This window comes from Rhinopithecus roxellana, chromosome 4 (genome assembly GCF_007565055.1).
Source record: "Rhinopithecus roxellana isolate Shanxi Qingling chromosome 4, ASM756505v1, whole genome shotgun sequence".
Taxonomy (NCBI): domain Eukaryota; kingdom Metazoa; phylum Chordata; class Mammalia; order Primates; family Cercopithecidae; genus Rhinopithecus; species Rhinopithecus roxellana.
Window position 1 is genome coordinate 111420557 of NC_044552.1, and position 22329 is coordinate 111442885.

A 22329-nucleotide genomic window follows, 5' to 3' on the forward strand; every position below is an offset into this window, starting at 1 on the left:
GTTCCAGAGGAGACACTGATGTCCTTGGAGAGACAGTCTGAAACAAAGGGAAGTCTGTGCCTCTGCTTGCAAGATGTGCAGAAATGTGAGGGACCCGTGAAAAAATATTGTGCAACACTTTCCTCCTATTGGACAAGTGAGTGTGTATGTACATGGGCTACTGAATAAAATATTTATCAAAACTGGTCAAAAAAAAAAAAGATTCCTGTATTAGTCTGTTTTCATGCTGCTGATAGGGACATACCCAAGATGGGATAAAGAGAGGTTTTATTGGACTTACACTTCCACATGACTGGGGAGGCCTAAGAGTTATGGTGGGAGGTGAAAAACACTTATTACCTGGTGGTAGCAAGAGAAAAATTAGAAAGATGCAAAAGCAGAAACTCCTGATAAAACCATCAGATCTCATGAGACTTATTCTCCACCACGAGAACAGTATGGGGAACCACCTCCATGATTCAATTGTTTCCCAACAACTCCTTTCCACAATACATGGGAATTATGGGGGTACAATTCAAGATGAGATTTGGGTAGGGACACGGAGCCAAACCATATCACTTCCTTTCTGAATTTATCCTCCCCTCCCTACATCTAACCTGACAACAATACAAATAAGTTGGGTTTCCCTCTGCCTGGGTTGACCTTTTTTCACTCTTTCTTTAATTTTCTGGCTGAACTTTCTCTCACCCAGATAAATTTCTTATGCTGACCTTTTCATCTCTTTACAAACTTTCCCTAGGCTACCACAGAGATATATAGTATCGCTCTCTTTTGGAACAATAGCACATTTTCAGATATTCCTATATAGTATTTGGTATATAATATTTCAATTTTTAAAGTATCTTTCTCTCCATTAAGATGATAATATGAGTGTCCTAATGGCAAGGACCACATATGAATCAATTTTTACCCCTATGGTCTCACTATTAATTGTTAAGTACATAAATATTACTTAGCATAGCTGTGAGATTCTAAGTATATAATAGTGAACAATATAACCATGACACCTGCCCTCCTAGAGCTTTCAGTGTAACAAAGAATATGTAAAATTTAGCAAGCTTTTAAAAATAAAAAGGGGAATGTGTTACAGAATTATGTGACAGATGAAACTATAATAAATTAGTCTTCAAGAAAGGTAAGCAAAAAAGATTACTTCTATTTGATAAGAGGAGTAAGAATGATAATTCTTCTTTTACTTTTGCTACCTTTTTCTTCTCTCTCTTCTCTTTCCATCTACATTCCAGTTTTGGAAAGGTGTACATAGAAAAGGAAAATGATAGTGAGAGCATCTCAAATCCATTTTGTTCATTTCTTCTAGATTCAGAGGATAGGATGAGGTACAAGATATCAGGGCCACGAACGAATTTACCCAACTATAAATGACACTGTTCATGTAGAAGTGAGAGAAGAGAGGTTAAAAATCATCTGGTATCAAGAGAATAAAAAAAATTTTCTAAAGATATATCTAATAAATAATTAGTTAAAAATGCAAATAACTTTTAAAACACAATCATAATAAACAACCCTACTAAAAATGGTCCAAAGACCTTAACAGACACCTCATCAAAGGAAATACACAAATACCAAGAGAACATATGACAAGATGCTCCATATCATATGTCATAAAAGAAATGCAACCTAAAATAATGCTTTATTTAAAAAACAATGAATAAAAATTACAAGAGTATGTTGCTACCTATCAATAATAACCTTGAATGTAAATTAATTCTGCAATCAAAACACATACAGTGGCTCCATGTATTTTTAAAAAGATCAAATTGTATGTTGCATATAAGAGATTATTTTTAGCTTTAAGAGTATTCATAGCTGAAAGTGAAGTGATGGAAAAGGTATTCCATGAACATGGTAACCAAAAGTCAGCAGGGATGGCTATACTTAGAGTTCAAGTGAAAAACGCTGATAGGAGACAAAGAAGGTCATTATTTAATGATAAAGGAGTAAATACATTAAGAGGACACAATAATTGTAAATATATATACACCAAATATTGATTCACCTAAATAGATAAAGCAAATATTAATGGACTGAAAGAAGAAATTAAAATAATAGTAGAAGGCACCAATACTCCACTTTTATTAATAGGTAAATCAACCAGACAGCAAATTAACAAGAAAATACTGTGCTTGAACTGCACTTTTGATATTGTTTGGTTCTGTCCCCACCCAAATCTCATGTAGAATTGTAATCCCCACATTTTAGGGAGGGAACTGGTAGGAGGTAATTGGATGATGGAGGCAGATTTCCCCCATGCTATTCTTGTGAAAGTGAGTGAGTGCTCACGAGATCTGATGGTTTAAAAGTGTGACACTTCTCCCCCGAACCTGCGCCCACTGCCACCATGTGAAGAAGGTCTTTGCTTCCACTTAGCCTTCTGCCATGATTGTAAGTTTCCTGAGGCCTCCCAGTCATGCTTCCTGTTAAGGCTTCAGAACTGTGAGTCAATTAAAACTCTTTTCTTCATAAATTTCCCAGTCTCGGTTAGTTCTTTATAGCAGTGTGCAAATGGACTAATAAAACTTTATATGGAATGAACCTAACAAACACATATAGAACTTTCCATTCAAGAGCAGTAGAATATGCTTTCTTCTCAACTTTACATGTAACATTCTCCAAGACAGGGCATAGTTTAGGCCATGTAACAAATCTTAACGAATTCAAGAAGGTTGAAATTATATGTAGTATTGTTTCTGACCACAACAGTATGAAAATGGAAACCGATAACAAGAGAAATCTTGGAAAATTAACAAGTGTGTAGAAATTAAACAACATGCTCCTGAACAAGTAGTAGGTCAAATAAAAAATCAAAAGGAATATTAAAAAATATATTGAAACAAATGACAATACAAACACAATATATCAAAACCTACAGAATGCAGCAAATGCAGTTCTATGAGGGAATTTTATAGCAACCAATGCCTGTACTTAAAAAGAACAAAGATCCCAAATAGCCTGACATTATGCCTCAAGGAGCTAGAAAAGGAAGAACAAACTAAACCCTAAAGTTAGCGGAAGTAAATAATAAAGATCAGAACAGAAATACATCAAACAGAGAATGGAAAAAACATAGGAAAAAAAATCAGTAAAACCAACAGTCACTTCTTTAAAAAAATAAACAAAATAGACAAACCTTTTACTAGACTAAAGGCAAAAAGAGAGGAGACTCAAACAAAATCAGAAAGAAAAAGGAGGCATTAAACTGAAAACTCTAAACCATTACTGAAAGAGATTGAAAACACAGTAAGTAGAAAGATATCTATGTTCATAGACTGGAAGAATTAATATTGTTAAAAATTTTCTTCCTGGCCAGGCCCAGTGACTCACGCCTGTAATCTCAGCACTTTGGGAGGCCAAGGTGGGTGGATCACAAGGTCAGGAGTTCGAGACCAGCCTGGCCAGCATGGTGAAACCCCATCTCTACTAAAAATACAAAATATTAGCCGGAAATGGTGGTGCGAGCCTATAATCCCAGCTACTCAGGAGGCTGAGGAAAGAGAATTGCTTTAACCTAGAAGGCAGAGGTTGCAGTGAGCCAAGATCACACCAACGCACCTCAGCCTGGGTGGCAAAGCAAGACTCCGTCTCAAAAAAAAAAATAAAAAAATAAAAAATAAAAAATTCTTCTTACCCAAAGCTATCTACAGTTTTAATGCAAGCTCTATTAAACTTCCAATGTAATTTTTCATAAAAAATAGGAAAGCAATCCTCTAGATTATGTGAAGTCACAAAAAAGCCTAATACTCAAGGCAATAATGAGCAAAATAAAATAAAATAAAGCTAGAGGCATCACAATATCTGATTTCAAATTATACTGCAAATCAATAGTAATCAAAATAGCATGGTACTGCCCTCCTCCCAAGAAAAAATAGACACATTGACCAATGTAACTGAATGGAGAGTGCAGAAATGAACCCACACATGTATGTTCAGTTGTCAAAACTATCAAGAACACCCAACGGAAAATAATAGTCTCTTCAATCAACGGCATTGAGAAAACTGGATATCCACAGGCAGAATATGTAATTTGGTCTTTTTCTCACACCATATACATAAATCAACTCAAAATGCATTAAAGAATTAAAAGTAATGTCAGAAATTGTAGAAGTACTAGAAGAAAGCATAGGGCAAAAGCTATACAACATTGATTTGGGCAGTATTTTTTTAGATTTGAACCCAAAAGTGCAGGCAACAAAAGCAAAAATAGACAAATGGGATTGCATCAAACTAAAAGCTTCTACAAAGCAAGGAAAAAAATTAACAGTGTGAAGAGACAACCTAGAGATTGTGAGAAAATATTTGCAAGCCACACACCCAATAAGGTGTTAAATCAAAATTATATTAAGAACTCACACAACTGAATAGTAAGAAAAAATTATTTAAATGAGTAAGGGACCTGAATAGACATTTCTCAAAAGAAAACATACAAATGGCTAACAGATATATGCAAAAAAGTTCTCCATTGTTAATCATTGGGGAAATGTAAATTAAAACCACAATGACCTATCACCTCACACTAGTTAGAATAGCTATAACAAAAAAAAGACAAAAGATAACCAGTATTGGTGAGGATGTGGAGAAAAGGAAACCCTTACATACTGTTGATGGGAATGTGAATTAGTGCAACCATCATAGTAAACAGTGTGGAGGCTCCTCAGAAAACTCAAAGTAAAATTAGCATAAGATGCATCAATTTTACTTCTATGTATTTACTCAAAAGATATGAAATCAGTTTGTCAAAGAGATGTCCACACTCCATTACTCATTGCAGCACTTTTCACAATAGCCAAGTTATAGGATCAACATTATATTTATAATGAATCAGAGAATAAAGAAAATGCAGTATACATAGACACAATGGAATACTATTCAGCCCTACACAATAATGAAACTTCTGTCATTTGTGATAACCTATATGAAACAAGAGAATATTATGCTAAATGAAAGAAGCCAGGCACAGAAAGACAGATATAACATATTCTCATTTACATGTGAGATTAACACATTTGAACTGATAGAAGCAGAAAGCAGAGACTGGAGTGTTAACAGAAATGGGGAGATGATGGTCAAAGGGTACAAAATCTCAGACGAGAGGAATAGGGTCTTTTTAATCTATTGCACAACATGGTGAATATAATTAGTAACAGTGTACTGTACATTTCAAAAATTCTAATACATTTCAAATGTTCACACCATAAAAAAGATAAGTATCTGAGGTGATTGATATGCTAATTAGCTTATTTTAATCATTCCTTATTGTATTCATAAATCACAATGTCGCTTTTATGTCATAAATATATATATCACGAATGTTTAGCTTACAATAATTTTTTTAAATAATATAAACACATTCTACTTGAAGGAATATTTATAGAATACGCAGGAGAATACTCAGGTACCTAAGATCATAAAGGGAGATGCTTATATATGGCATATAAAATGTATCAATGAAGAATTCAAATTATAGACTATATGTATTAGAGAGTTGCCTTTTATTAATATTCTGTATATCCTCTAACTTGTGAAAAAGAGAATGTTATCAACCTGTAATGAAACAGCCAACTATTTTTACTGGTTCTGACATATTTCCTATATATTAGTTTAAAGTGACTGGTGAAATAGATTTGCTGTCATATTTCTTGAGTATTAAACCATGAAACTCTAACACTAAGTATGAAAATAGAAATAATTTTATCCTATAAACCCTGCCATTCTTATGATTTTGGCATCAGCATAGTAATCATTAGAATAGTGTTAGAAATAGTTTGATTTCCTTACATTATGCTTTTGTTCCAAAGTAAATGTTCTAATGTAAAATTCCAAGGAATTAATTATAAGAGTTAGATCATTTTATATTAAATCATTACCTAATTAATCATCAATAACCCAAAAGTTGGAAGAAAAAATATATTTTTTTCAAGACAGTGAACTACCCATCCTTTAAGCATTGCTTAAGTCCCTTTTGCAATTTGACCTGTCTGTTTTGGTCTCACTAAGCTCCACCCACCTAAGTCCCTGCACTAATAACAGGCATTTGTTTATGTCCAATATTGCATTTTCTCTATTTTATGTCAAATTTGTTTTTCCATGTCTGTCTTCTAAAAAAGAAAGATTATTTATATTTATATTTTATGTTCATTATTTTACAGAGCTAAGCAGGATAGAGTAATAACATTCTTGTAGATTGGTCAAATGTAAAGAAAATATACATGCCTTTAAAGATGATTTTTCTCCTAATACATTTTGAGCTCTGTTTACTAAACAGATTGTTTACTAAACATGTCTTTAGAGATGATACTTCTAATACATTTTGAGCTCTGTTTACTAAAAACTCAAGACATGTTTAGAAATGGAAAACCATTTTACTTGTTTAGGTAATGCCCTATGATAGGAATTTTCTTAGCTTTATACAGTAGATATCAATCACTTTCTTCCTACAAAATGTTAGTTATCAAATTACAATATATTGATTAGCTGATGGTAAAATCCCAGGTAGGTTTCATTAGAAACAGGTTTCCAATTGGTTAACAATGGGTCATACTAATACTCTGCTTTCACTGCTATATATTTAATATCTCTAAATATATAAAGACAAGACATTTCTAAAAATGTAAAAATAGAGACCACTAACATATTCTTTCAATTATTAGAGAACATTTCTTCAAAACAGTTTTCATTTTTTAAAATTTTCTATAACCTCATATTAGAAGTGATCAAAATATTTCTTTAAAATTCTTTATGCTACATATTCTGATTCAAATACTATAAATACAATATGATCAATATTTATCACAATCCAATTATGTGAACATTGTTGTATCCACTTATACATGAGGACACTAAGTGTAGTAGGGACTCAGTAATTTCATCAGGTTTCATCCAGGTGAAACTAAAATTTGTACACAAGTCATCTGACTAAAAAGGCCACAGACTCCGTGCAACATGTTAAGAGTATGTCTGTCACATGAGCGTCAGCAAATGCAAAGCATTTGGCTTTGGTATTTAGAACAAACATTTGACTAGTTTTTTCTAATAAGAGTGACTCATTGATCTTACCTACCTCTACTAACCCAAGGACAACTGTCTGACATAGTCTGACAGTCTGTGGCTAACTAATCTAAAGTAAAATTTGAAGTCATGGTTTTGGACTAATCAGTACAAAACATTAAATGAATTAAATGGTTCAATCTTTGCATATAAAATCTGTCAGAACTCTGTTTTATGAGAATTATCCATTTCTGCATTGTTTGGGTACCATTTGGTCAACATTTACAATGTTAATGACGGTTGTTCACAGTGGTGCTCACAATTCATCAAATTCCCTCTTGAAGCCTCCTAGATTGTAGCATGCAGCCTGTTGATGATGTCTGTGGATAAGGCATAACTTATTGAGATTCTCATGTTTTCAGTGACATGTCATCTAGACTATAACAAATATGCCAGGAATGTACAGATTGAACAGGTGTAATTTGAGTTTTTTTTTAAATTCTATCTCTGAAAATTATTAGATCTAGATGTAGCCCTGCAAAATCACTTCAAATATTAAAATTGTGCTGCTTATGCAAAGGGAAAACAGAGTGCATTTTAATGGAAGGACTGACCTGCAGAAAGACGAATAATTTGCATCAATTTTTCTGCATTATGTTAAACTAATGAAGACAAATGTATTCATTTATTTCAGTAAAGCTGAAAATCTAAAGGCTGGCAATTTTATGCATCTATAATGATGACTATTACAGTACTTATTATATGATAAATTGAGAATTTTAGAAATGGATGGTGAATAAAACAGGGAACAACATTCTTCTCATACTGATTTCCATTTTAACAAACATTAGCATCTGCCTCAAACAAACAACATACCTCCACCAGTACCAATTCTACATCTCTTATCTCACCAAATCATGAGAAATAAAAAAAATAGTGAATCTTACGCATTTAATATTAGAAAATAGAAGTAAAAAAAGGAAATTTCATTTTGTTTATACGCCAAAGTGGTGCACTTCTACCATAAAAAGTCAATAATATAACCCATTGTTACATTTTTTATTTTAGGCTAATTATGGGTAAGTACATTATAATTTGATAAAAGTTACTTGAGGATTATTAATAGTATTACTGCTTTTGGATATTCATAGATAATACTGTTTTAAAGCATTAGCTTGTAAAGGTAACATTAAAGTTAATTACTAAATAAAATACACCCTAATATTTCTAATTAAATCAGTAAATATGAGAGAATTAAAACGTATATAACAGCTTTGTGTGTGACTAAAATTATCTTTAAATTTAATCTTCATATTAAAGGGCATTGTAAATATGTCCACTTCACCTTTACATTCCTCATGTATAGTGTGTATTTCGGTAATTCTCTAACTATTATATGACTAATTTATTTTAGGTTTTGTTCACAGAAATACTCACTGACTGTTAAATAATTATACACTCACTGACTGGAATTCACTATTGATTGAATCCCACAAGTAAAATAGAAACAACTGAAATTACAGAGAATTACAATATCAATAATATGCACAGACATGAGCACAATTCCATCCCTTTTTCAGCTGCCACATACATTGCTTGTTATTAAAGTTGTGAGGAACTAATACATGAAAGAAAGAGGTCACTAACTCATTGCTAAAAATAGAAATCATCTTAATGAGACCCTTCAGTCATTTTATAATATTTCTACCAAATTGCATAAAGCAAAGCAAAATAACACCAACTGGCCCTAATGGATTTTTTCTAGACTGCTGCTTTCCTACCAGCTCATGGACTGCTGAGTCTGCCTAGTCCTCAAAGTGTAATATGCATTCAACATTTGAAAAAGAGAAACCAAGAAGGCTTTTAAGTACGGGCAGTCAGGAGAGAAGCAATGCAGCCAAAAATGCCATTAAGGAGGAGAAATGTTCCCAGTTCAGATAAATAGATAATCACCTATGGTGAAATAAGAGACAAGACGGCACGTGCTCACACAATTTAGACATTCCTTAATGAAACTGCCATGATTTTGCTCCTTGCTTTTAACTCACTCGGAGCTTTTAAAAATATTGTTTTGAATGAAATAAGAAGTTCGGTTAATGTACTGAGTAAGGTCTCCTGCAACTTCAAAAATCTACCATACAGTAAATGCCACATTAAAATAAGGTTGCTGCAATCAGGAAAATTATGAAAGGAATTTAATGTCACTCCAGACTTAATTAAACTTGCTTAAGCTTATTTAGCATTTACCTTCACATCATTGTTGATTGCTCCACTAAGGTATTTTTGTGTAAACAGAGCTTCCTTAATTAAATAGCTTATTCTGAGTCATTCAGCGATCTCACAGCACACTTTGGGCAGTAACTATCACACTCAGAATGATGAATGGTGGTGGTGAGGTCCCTAAACGAATCAATGAGAAGGTAGCGTGGCAGGCTAAGAAGAGAATGTATGAATTTGGGGGGAAATGGGGCACGGGTGGATATATGTACAATTTTTAAATTTTTTTCTGATTTCCCACTCAAAAAGACTCATAATATTTCTCCTCACCAAACTACATAGGCTTTCTTGAAAATATCTCAAAATCTGAGAAATAATAAAAGCAAAGAAAAGGAAGTTCCTCTCTTTGATTACATATAGTATATTACTAAAGGTGAAATTTTCACTGTGGATTATAGCTCCTGAATATATAAATTAAAAAGCCTGGGGAACTTCTGGAACTAATCTGAATTTTGCAGAACCTTAGCCCATATTGCTCTGCTTTTTTTTTTTTTTTTTTTTTTTTTTTTTTTTTTTTTTTTTTTTATTATACTTTAAGTTCTAGGGTACATGTGCATAACGTGCAGGTTTGTTACATATGTATACTTATGCCATGTTGGTGTGCTGCACCCATCAACTCGTCAGCACCCATCAATTCATCATTTATATCATGTATAACTCCCCAATGCAATCCCTCCCTCTTCCCCCCTCCCCATGATAGGCCCCAGTGTGTGATGTTCCCCTTCCCGAGTCCAAGTGATCTCATTGTTCAGTTCCCACCTATGAGTGAGAACATGCGGTGTTTGGTTTTCTGTTCTTGTGATAGTTTGCTAAGAATGATGGTTTCCAGCTGCATCCATGTCCCTACAAAGGACGCAAACTCATCCTTTTTTATGGCTGCATAGTATTCCATGGTGTATATGTGCCACATTTTCTTAATCCAGTCTGTGCTCTGCTTTGAATATAGCTATTCTCATTAACTCTTACTGAGAAAGCGCAAGAACCTCAAGGAATATTTTTCACACCTTAATGAATTCCTTTTTTTTGTTTATAATTACACACAATTTTAAAAGTAAGCAAATATATTAACATACTAATATCATTTTCAGCATGCTTCAGCAATGGTAACATAAAAGGCAAATGCTAATTTCCCAGTTGAGAAATGCAGAGTGTGATGGTGGTTGAAACAATGAACAGCAAAAGAGAGACAAATAATCCTGCCCTTATCCAGACAACGGAAACCAGGAGAAAGTGGTAGCAATATATGAATCTTATCCAGACAATGCAAACCCAGAGAAAATGGTAGCAATATATGAGTCTCACTCCTTTCAGAGATAACACTAAAAAATGTGTTTATTTATTTCAGCTCTTCCCAGATGAAACTACAGGATGATGGGAGCCTAGCAAACCACTGCTTCCACCTCTCATAACTACTTTATGAGTGTGCCTGATTTTTTAAATGTGTTCTGACATATCAGCTAACCATATTTCTCCAGGTAGTCTAGACTAATTTAGACTAAACTCTGAGAATCTATCAAGTACATTATTTGCCAAATTATTTAGCATTTAAGTGGACCTGAGATAATACAATCCTCTTCTTTTACTAGTTTTAAAAAAAAAATAAAGTTAGAGGCCGTAAATTTCAAGTTACTTTTCCAAGAGCACTGTAGTGACAAGAATAAGTTCAGAATATCAGTGTGCAGAAAACTGCATGATGATATGATATTCACAGCACATTATCAGCCTCTTCTTCTAAGAATATATGATTTTTCCTAGGGAAAAAAACGTATTTCAAAAATTGTCAAAGAAGTTGTTCATCACATATTCCAAATAACTGGTGCAGTAACTCATGAAGTTTCTGGGTTCAGCACACATTTCTTACTGAGGGAAAGAACCATAACTGACCGAACTATGCAGAATGCCAAGATTTGAGTACTCCCATTACACAGAGCTAAGGCAATAAACCAAAACCTTACTGGAAATAAAAGTATAATTTAACACATTTTGAGAAGTAAAAAAATGTTTATCAGCAATATAATTGTGAAAACGCAATCATTTTAATACATTTATAGTATATTAAAATTAATTGCCCAATTTTGAATTTGTACATAATATTGGAATAACAGGGACAAAGCCTGAGGAAGCCTTTCCCTGGTGGGAGTATATTTTCTGTGGAGAATTTAAAAACAGTAGCATCAGTATCGTTATGCACTGGGAAGTCTAAAACATGTAAAAGATAAAATATTCCTCCTTTAAAATATCTTCTGTTGGTCTAAGTTCTAAACAATTATTTTTGAGTTTTAACAGCTGAGCTTTTATTGACTTTCAAATTAGCAAATATTTATCTTTAATTCTTTAATAAGCATTGTATTCTACCCAGAAATAGAACTGGAAAATTGCTGTTATACCATTTACCCCTCAATTGTATGGACTCAGCTACACTTGCCTATTTTGGGAGTAAGAACTCAAGTTTATTTTTTTTCATTTCTATAATGACTGCACAATTATTCTTTGTTATGACTCTACTACATAAATGCAAGAATTAGTATCTCAAAATTTTGTCAAAACTAATTCAAGCTATTTTAAATCCTAATAAATTCAGATGATTTTCCATATGTAGTGTGATTTAATATTAATTTTTTTGGCAGAAAATTATTTGACTTCCTAGACGTTTCAGAGTTGCCAGAAAGCAATGATTGGTTTTAACCAAGTCATTGACAAATTTGCAGAAGTTAAGGTCGAAAACATGTATAGCGTTATTAGTTACTACTGTGATAAATCATGAATATGTTTTCCCCTTTCTTTCAAAAAGTACATTGATGTAAATAAAATATGCTATTACTTTTTTCTCTCTCTACAATTCGTTTCCTGTTGCTACTCTAAAATATTACCGTCAACTTAGTGACTTAAAACAATACAAAATTTATTATCTCACAGTTCTAGATGTCAGAAGTCCTAAAAGTGATGTCTCTGAAGGACTGTATTTCTTCTAAAGGTCACCTGGCATTTCTTGGCTCATGGCTTGTTCTTCCATCTTCAGTACCAACAAATAATATCTACAGATCTCTCTCCTCTCCTCTCCTCTCCTCTCCTCTCCTCTCCTTTGCTCTCCTCTCCTCTCCTTTGCTCTCCTCTCCTCTCCTTTCCTCTCCTCTCCTCTCCCCTTCTCTTCTTCTCTCTCTCTCTCTCTCTCTCTGTCCCTGTCTCTTTCTCTCACATCCCGTCAAAATCACATCTTAACTATGACTCGACCCTATACTCTCCCTATTACAAGGGCTCTTGTGATTACATTGGACCCATATGGTTAATCCAGGAAAATCTCCGCATCTCAAGATCCTTAACTTAATCGCATTTGCAAAGTACCTTTTGCTATGATACATATTGAAAGTATATGCTATATTCAAAGTATATTGCTATAAAGTAACATATTCAAAGGTTCTGGGGATTAAGACATGGACATCTCTGGGAAGCCATTATTCTGTCCACCACACGTGCATATGTACTGTAATGTTTTTTTTATATATATATGTATTTACTTACAGCACAAACATACATATTCATACATGTTTGTATATATATAATCAAGATTTTTATTATTGTTTTCTGGAAATTACAATTCATTATCTCATTTGATTATTTTGATTAAAAATAATTTGCCATATGAAAGAAGGAGGATGTTAAAAATAATCCTCAGTGTTAAGTATTCTAGATACGGCATTGGTAAATAGTCTGCTGTTTGTACCTTCTTTTAAGTAAAACAATTCTAATAATATTCATGAGAGCCATTTATGCCTCACTTATTTGAGTTAACTCTCTAAGTCAAATAATGTATTCGTAAACCCCACATTTAAAAAAGTAAATTGTTACAAAAACTTTAGTGTACTCATAAAACATTTTTTGAATTTAAGATTGAAAAGAGAAAGCTAGGTTATGCTGTGGGTTTTTCAACACTGATACAGTAAAAATATCCACTGACCATTCTGATAGAAATTAATTTTTCCTTTTTTTGACTTACCTATTTAGAAGAATATATTGATAACCTGATTTTATACAAATTGATAACCTGCTTTTATACAGTCACAGAGGGGTAGCAGGATGCATTTGGTTAAAACAAAATTCCTAATGGCATATGTGGAAACACTGTTTTACCCCTGTCTTACAGCAACTCAGATTAATGAACAAAGTATAAATAGCTGACATATAACCTACCCATGGGAGTGCCAACGCCATAACCTTTGGAGTCTATAAGGCCGCCAATCTGTGTCAGGTTACAGTTCCGCTGGGTAACAAACTCGATGGTTGTTGACTCCATTAGGAAAGCATAATCAGAGGTGAGGACTCGCTGGATTCCTTCTTCATTACTTTTGACCAACACTGACTGCCTTCTGCTACTCATAAAGGCCCACATTTTGTCATACGTGGAGATTTTTGATTTCTGAAGAAAATAAATACAAGTTGGTCATAAGAAAAATATTCCTTAGTTTCCATGTGGTCCTATAATGTTTAGAAGCAATGGACCACATTTACTTTACTTGTACCGTCTTAAACAATATAATTTTTAAGGGATATATATATATACCGAAAAAATCTGAATCTGTATAACGAGTTTCTCATAGCAATTTCTCATCATATTTCTAGGTATAGTACAGATTTATTTAACAAATATATTTTTTAAATCTTAATGTTTAAAAACACATCTCAGTAAATCATAGAAAGTTATACATATAATAGAAAATAAATTATTTATAAGGAAGTTCTTTGTTCTTGTCTCTTACCTGAGTATTCCATATTTGTCAACATCTCTTTAACAACAAATACAGAAGAGAGAAACACTGCACTCAGATTGAAACTGTAAGACTGCAAGAGTTTGTTTGTTTTCCCCCAATTTGGGTTAAGATAACACAGATGCTACATTAACCCCCAGGGATACACACAAAAAAATATAGGTTGAAGAGAGGAGCAGAATGTGTTACCAATAAGGATGTTACAAATAAAGATGTCTACATTTCCACTGAGAAAAAATTTGATCACCTCAGAACTTCTTTAAGCTGGACTTCAGAAATCTATTCTTCAGGGCTACTAAATAACTAAAGATTCCTGGACCAATACAATTGAATAGTGCTTATATCCAACTGAAAATTATGAGTAGGGCTTTACTAGAATTTCATTACTAAAATAAGAAAATAGGTTTTGTTCAGAAGGTCCTGGTAAAACATAAACAGGAAAAACGTTAGCATCTGCTCCTTGAAAGTTCATATGTGAAACCCTTATCGTCATTTAATTATTATACAAATATCACAAATAATCCTGAAGTTATAAACACAGGAAGGATATTCATCGTACTGCTTGCATGATCATAAAAAGTTAAAACTCTTTTCAAGCAAATAGATATGGACTTTTTTGTACAGTTTAAGTGTGCTTTTATTTCTACATGTACAAAGAAATAAATGTGATATTACCACTATTTCCACTACAAGGCAGGCCCACAATATTACAGAGAAAAATCCTGGCACTGTTTCAATGATAAAATGGAAATAAGTACCTTATGATTTATTAGGAAAAAGAAAAAGGTACAATGAGTGTTCTATAAAGACAAGGACAGAATCAGAGCTAAGACTGGGTAGAAATCCAAACCTTTGCTCTGCAGTGAAACACTGAACATGCCTGCCTCATCCTCCCAAAGTGCTGGGATTACAGGTGTGAGCCACCATGCATGGCCAAGATAATTATATTTTATAATAGTGTATTAATTCATTCATTGTGAATATTTTGCTGTAATCCATGTGGTAAACACATCAAACTTTTTTTTTTAATCACAACTGAAAACCAAGCAACTTTAAGAAATGTTGCTACTGTATCCTTTACAAATATAGATAGTTTAACTTTAAATTACTATGAATTATCATATTATTTCACATTTGAAATATCTGATCTACAGTACTAAGTTAATTGGTGTAATAAGTTTACAAAACATATACTCACTTAAAATTCTTGAAATACTTTCCAGCACTGATTTTTCATTTCTCTAAGTATTTCTACTTAGATGGCAAAATATATTTAGATAGAAAATTCACCCAAAGTGTTTTAATTCTCATAATAAATATCAAAGCCCAATTTAAGAAATATGATTATCTGCTGGTCACCTACCAGGAAATGGGTAACTTTAGAATACACCCTCTCTCCACAAATGTCCAGAGATAGTCAGTCCTACATGTCTTTCGAAGCCAAAATAAACATGGGTTTTAAAAAAGTAGAATTTATTGAAGGGATGTATTAAAAAACAGTTAGATTGTTACAGCCTATCTCTGAATAGAATGATGACTCCCCCATCCCACCCAAGCAGGGACTAGAGGTTTTATTCTCTGGGAGGAAGCAAGAGCATGCTGGACAGTTGAGCCAGGGAAGACCGTATTAAAACCAGAAGAAATAAGTTGAAATCCATAACCAATGTGCAGACCAGTCAGCCTCTTGATTCGTATACTTCCTCCGGAAAGAAAAGAAATTTTTTTCAAGCAAAATAGATAGTATTAATAGTAATAATAAAAAGTTGTCACATATATAAATTTTAGTATCTGTCAGACGTTATTCTAAATTATTTACAAATATTAAAATTTTTAATTTTTATAAAAATATGTAAGAATTTTCATACCCCTTTTATAAACAAGAAAACCAAAACACAATGATGTTAATGATTTGCCTACAATTACATGGCTACCTACTGGCAAAATCATGACTCAAACATGAGAAGATTACCTACAAGGTGTATAATCTTAATCAGTGCACTACACCAACTCTATCTAAATATACATTTCATGGATTTTCTAACTAAATTAGCCACTACATACTCCACAGTGAAACTCAGTTTTTCAGCTTTGAGTAAGCACCTAGAGTTTGCAGTGAGCCTTTTAAAATCTATTAAATATGATCAAACAGCCAAGGATAACCAGATATTTGAGTACAGCCTCCAGCTGAAAATATAAAGACTAAAGCAAGCAGAATGGCATAAATGATCCTCAAAGTGGTAAGAAATATTTTACAAATGCAACAAAACAAAAACTCAAAATGCATTCTCATGCATTTAGAACATCAAGAACTCTCTAATGTGAGAGAAAGCACTCAAGAAATGCTATCTTGGATATGAACTTGATAGGAGGGATAACTGAAGAAAGTATTCTTTGGCTGGGGCACCATGAGTTAAGGAACAGAGTCCTAGAAAATGATAGCAAAATAAATAAGGAGTAATGAAGGTGAACTAAAGCCTTCCCTCAGCTTTTTAAACTTGGGACAGGCTCCTTCCGACCTCCAGGCCCCATCTTAAGCTCACTCAGCCCTTTGTGATTCAGATAGCCTAAGCATCAGGGTATTTTCCCTTCTTTCTCGTAGATAATTGACTTCAGAGTTCTTGTAATTGTAAATTCTTTATTTGTCCCTTTTAAATGTAAATCTTTTTTAAAGGCTCTTGGCAGTTTTTCAACACCAGACTGTCTTTCTAAAGGGCCTGGAGCCAATCCTTTGAAAGGTAATCATCAAGAAAGGAGGCATCTCCTGGAACATGTATACATATGTTACAAACCTGCATGTTGTTCACATGTAACCTGGAACGTAAAGTATAATTAAAAAAAAAAAAAAAAAAAAAAGGAGGCATCTCTATCTTCCAGTCTCTGTGGAAAGGTAGAAACATAACTTCAGACAGAGGGTCCCTTGTTCCAAGTTGTAAAACTACTTTTTGTGACAAAGATATGAGAAAGTTTATGTATCCTTTGGACAAACCCAATTAGCAAACACATATGGTCATAATCCCCCATACCCACCCAAATGTTGTTAAAAACTCTTTCACTCTTAAAAACTCCCAACCCATCCTTTAAAACTCCCCAGAGTTTCAGCCCAGTTTAGAGATTGAGTTCTGATCTCTCTCTTCGTTTTTGGAATAGAAAAGTCTTCCTTGTTGGTTTAGCTTTTCCCAGTGCAATTTTTGCTTTCACAGAGCCAAGTTACTCTTATTTAAAATACGTGTATCACCATAGAATACTACATAGTCATAAAAAAAGAACAAAATCATGTATTTTACAGCAACATGGATGCAGCTGGATGGAGGGCATTATCCTAAGCGAATTAACACTGGAACAGAAAACCAAATATTGCACATTCTCAGACATAAATGGAAGCTAAATATTGAGTACTAATGGACATAAAGATAGAAACACTAGACACTAGGGATTACCAAGGGCAGAAGATGAGGGGGGCAAGGGTTGAAAACGTACTGGGGACTATGCTCACTACCTAGGTGACGTGGTCAACTGTAGCTCAAACCTCAGCATCACATAATGTATCCACGTAACAAACCTGCACATGTATCTCCTGAATCTAAAATAAAAGTTGAAATTATTAAAAAATTTAAAAATAAAGTACAAATAAATAAGTAAAATAAAATATGTGTATTGAATTAGTTTTATGCAATAGGCACAATTTTAGACACTGACAAGGGTCCAGGTTTCATAGTTAACATGCAAGAACAAAATATGCCTTAACCATAGGAGCAGTGAGAAGTGAAGGCAATTACGAAGCAGATTGGATATGGATGATGAAATCAGATTTGCATTTTGAAGGGATCACTAAGACTACGATGTAGAAAGACCGTTTACAAGCACATAGCATCAGTCTAAGGAAACAGTACTTGGACTCTGGAGATGGTGTTGGAGAAGGAAAGATATCCAGAAACTCAAGGGGTGTGTGTGTGTGTGTGTGTGTGTGTGTGTGTGTGTGTGTGATTCATAATACTTGGTAATTATTAAAATATAAAAAGTAAAGAAGAGGTGTAGGTTGAAAAAGTCCTTGGTTTCTGGTTTAAACTTCAGCATTACTGACAGAGGGAAAAAACTGAAAGAAGATCAAATCTTACGGGAGAAACAGTATACCTAGTGTGTTGACGGCACATGAGGAACCTTCAAATGGATCTGTAATATGAAGTTATATATCTAAGTCTGGAGTTCAGAGGGGAGATCAAAGCTAAACATGTAGATTTTTTGATGTCATATTAGATACAATTGACCAAGTAGTGGATACATGTGGAAAAAGACAGGAGAGGAAGATGAGATGAGTCCTAGGATTAATTAAGGCTTGCGGAATTTTGAATTTCACCAACTGGCATAGGAGGCTGAATCTGCTAAGGAAACGTAAAAAGAGTAAACAGAGAAGGAAGAAAATCTAAGTACTGCATACATTAAGGCAAGAGAAAGTTGAGTGAGGAAGTGGTCCCTTATAGTGATTGTACTAAAAAACTACAAATGATGAAAACTGAATAATTTCCTTTGGATATGGCAACAGAGAATTTCTTGGTTATTTTAGCAAGGGCTAATTGAGGGGAGTGAAGCTCTTAGAAGTCACATCAAAGTGGATTAAGAAAGGATTTGAGGAAAGTAAACTGGTAGCAGTAAGTGCCAAAAAGAAAAAAATAAATAAAAAGTACAATTCTGAAGATGAGCAGATCCAGGACAGTAGACAGAAGAATATTTTGGTTTAAGTAAGATTTTAAAAGATTGAAGAGATTTGAGCATGTTTAAATGCCAACAGGGGGATGTTTCAAAAGAAAGGAGAGGTTTAAAATGTCAGACAAAGAAAGAACAATCAATAATGCAAAGTTTCTTTGGCTAACATCTCCCCATTTCCTCCCCTCAAATGCCTGGTAACTACTATTCTGCTCCCTGCTTCTACGAATTCAACTTTTTTAATATTCCATGTACAAGTGAGATCATGTAGCATTTGTCTTTCTGTGCCTAGCTTATGTCATTTAGCATGGTGACTACAGTTAATTATACTGTAAAATTATACTTGAAAGTTGATAAGAGAACAGATCTTATATAATTCTCACCACATACACAAAAATATAGGATAATGGATACGTTAATTAAACTGATTATGATAATTATATATATTTATGTATGTAGATATAGATAAGATATCAGGAAAGACTCAGGAATTGAGACTTAGCCTATGTGCGTAGCTGCTGTCAAATTTATTAGGAAAGACTCTCCAAAACTGTAGATATATACAATTGTTATTGTTTTATTGAGGTCAACTGTACCTCAGTGAAGCTGAAAAAATAAAGTGATGTTCCTAATAAGGTGGGTCTGAGCGGAATAAACGAGGATTTAAAACACTGCCATTGGCTTGACTTGTGGTTTGAAAATATTTATATTAAACACCCATGGGATCATACTTCCACTGTAAAATATATTGTATAAGGAGAAAATCAGAAGGCTCAGCTAGATTTATTTTTAATAAAGCAGAAAGTTGTTGAACATTCTCAAAGTTAAATAGATTATAGGAACTTGAAAGGTAAAAATCAATAAATGGGAGCTGTACAAGTTAAAGAAAAGGAATAAAAATGCACTTAAGATCAGTGAGGAGGTAAAAATGAAATAAATAATCAAATATTTCTATGTTGAATATGAAAGTTGCATGCAAACTGACATAGAAGAAAGGAAATATAAAGTTGTAGTATAAACTAAATATTGTAGGTGGAAAACAACGGGCCTGTTGGAGGAACTACCTGTAAATACATTTTGCTCCATCTCCTGTGACAATGGTTAGTGTCTTTCAGTGAAGTAAATACTGATCATTGCCAAGGGATCTGATTAAAATCAAACATAGGGACTAAGCTGATCAGCCATAATGTCCAGTCTTTGAAGGTCCTCTGCCCGCTGTGATGAGAGAAAGTGAAGACTGAGACAGAATATCAGGAAAGACTCAGGAATTGAGCACATCCTGGCCCTGTCCATAGCTGCTGCCAAATTTATTAGGAAATACTTTCCAAACGAATGTAGTACCTAAGAGAAATATATAATATAAAAGACAAGTAGTAAGTTAAGTACATCATAAAATAATTTTCCATTAGCAAAGAATTGAGGTAACAACAAATTACAGGATAATAAAGAGCTCAACTTGGGCGTAGCCAGGTAAAAGATAAGAAATAGCTAAAATATTTTTATTTCCTTCACAGTTGAGAGAACCAAAGCTTCTTGCTTTAAAAGAAAGTGAAAATAGATAAAATTTATGGCATCATGATTTTACAAAAGAATTTTAATTACATAAAACCTAAAAACATTATAACTTATTTGACAAAAATAAAAAAAAAGATTTCTTAAGTATTAGCCTAATAGCTATATTATACAGAGTAATTAGCCAGATAAAGCCAAGAAAATCAGTTAAATAATGTCTCAGAGATATTGTATGAAATGCATATGTAAAAAAAAGCACTAAAAGAAAAATGTATTTTTAAGTTTTTGTAAATAAAATCATCTTATTTTGCCACTCAACTTATCTGCCACTAAAAATACTAGAATGTATTTCTATTTTATTCCTCCTTTCCTTAATTCTGCCCCACATTAAATAAACTTATTTTTCTATGTTACATTAGATGGATGTGGGGTGTCAATGTTTAGCAATGTTTGTTTTATAAAAACAACGAAACTTGTAAGCTGATTTTTTTTTTGCTACATCAGCACAAACCAATAAAATCAGTTCATAAGACACTATCTGCTTATGGTAGCAATTTTTATGGATCGTGAAACATCAACAAAATAAGATATTTTTGTCAAAAATGAACTTTAAAGGAATAAGAAATACAACCCTTTTTAAAATTCACAATTGCCAAATAATTTTGTGTATTAAAAAGAGCATACAATGTAAATATTTAAAATATTTTAAACATACATCTAACAATTTAAAACTTACAGACATTTTAGTTTAGCTTCTGCTAGAACACTAAATAAAGTTTGCAACCTGGAAATTATTTGGCTCTTTGCAAGTCTCAAAAGACTAACAAATTTTAGGGTAAATTTCTTTTCTGAATGTTTTAGTGAACTGGTAAAATATCAATGTAAGAATAGTGCTCTGCAATTTTGTTTTGAATTTCTTCTAAAATATTATGAAAAGCTAATAAGGTAAGGTTTACTCTTGAAACGCTTGCATAGATCTTTTCTTTTACTGGGAGCAACATATTTGACAAATACAAAGGCATCTTCTTTTTAAAGCAATCTTTGGCCTAAATTATCGTAGGTACACAAATGAATTCTTCACCTTCATTCATTTTGTTTGCTGTCAAAAATAAATTAAAATTTAGAAACCATCTTATGCTCATTGAACTTGCTTTTATAAACCTGACTGTCTAAAAGTGATAAGAAAATAGCATTATCAATATTTGTGTAACATTTTGAAGCAAGGATTTAGAATTAACTTTTTAAGTACATTCTACAGGAAAGTTTTCTCCATGAATGAAATGCAAAACCTTTAACATTAATTTTGTTTTAAATATCATAACAACAACACATCAACCAAAGAAAATTGAATACTGTTTGGAAATATGTTTTATTAGACATAATAGAAATGTAGACTTCGGCTCAGATACCTTAAAAAGTTAATCAGGTGGTACAACACCCAAAATATCTTGAAGTAATCTGAAAAACAAATTCGATCTCTTTTGAATTAATAGACATTTATAAATACAAATTTTATCTCCTAAATAATAAATATGCCAGAATTAGTTTAACGTTGGTATATAGATTAATACAGCAAAATTGATAAAAGCAAATACAGTGATTTCTGACTTTTTAAAATTAACAATGTAAATTTTGTGGTACTTGGTACTTACTCAAATTATTCTTTTTGAATAAATTTCACATGACCAATTTTGTTTATAATACTAACTTAAATATTTAGCTATAATAATAATTCTTATTTTGTTATGAAAAAGTTACATGTAATAAGCCCTAATGCTATAGCAAGGTCTCCCTTGGTAAAAGAGATTCTGGCTGAGATTTCCATTTTAATTTTTTATTACAGAAATAAATTACCAACAATACTGGAACATATGTGCTAGGTAAGAACAGCTGAGCCCTATCTGGACTCATCTGACCTTGGTCACTAGGAAATTAGAGTTAATTCAGGGAAACAAAACTGAAGCCATATGTGATTCATATCAAAGGTGGTTCTGAGTCCAGTGCAGTGATCTGAAAAGCATTCAGTTGTTAGTAAACCTGTCAGTCCTTGGGATAATTCTGGCAGTGTTATCTC

At 33.0% G+C, this 22329-nt stretch overlaps 1 protein-coding gene across 6 annotated transcripts in view; it reads right to left on the bottom strand.

The window, feature by feature from the left end:
* The window catches only part of GRIK2 (glutamate ionotropic receptor kainate type subunit 2), a 744221-nt gene that overhangs the window by 24192 nt on the left and 697700 nt on the right, over window positions 1–22329 (bottom strand). For 5 of the 6 annotated variants that reach the window (XM_030929512.1, XM_030929513.1, XM_030929514.1 and 2 more), the window contains one exon: window positions 13468–13693. In XM_030929512.1, coding sequence (XP_030785372.1) covers window positions 13468–13693 — 226 coding nt within the window. The remainder of the gene's footprint in view (window positions 1–13467; window positions 13694–22329) is intronic. The other variant, XM_030929515.1, reaches the window with a different exon arrangement.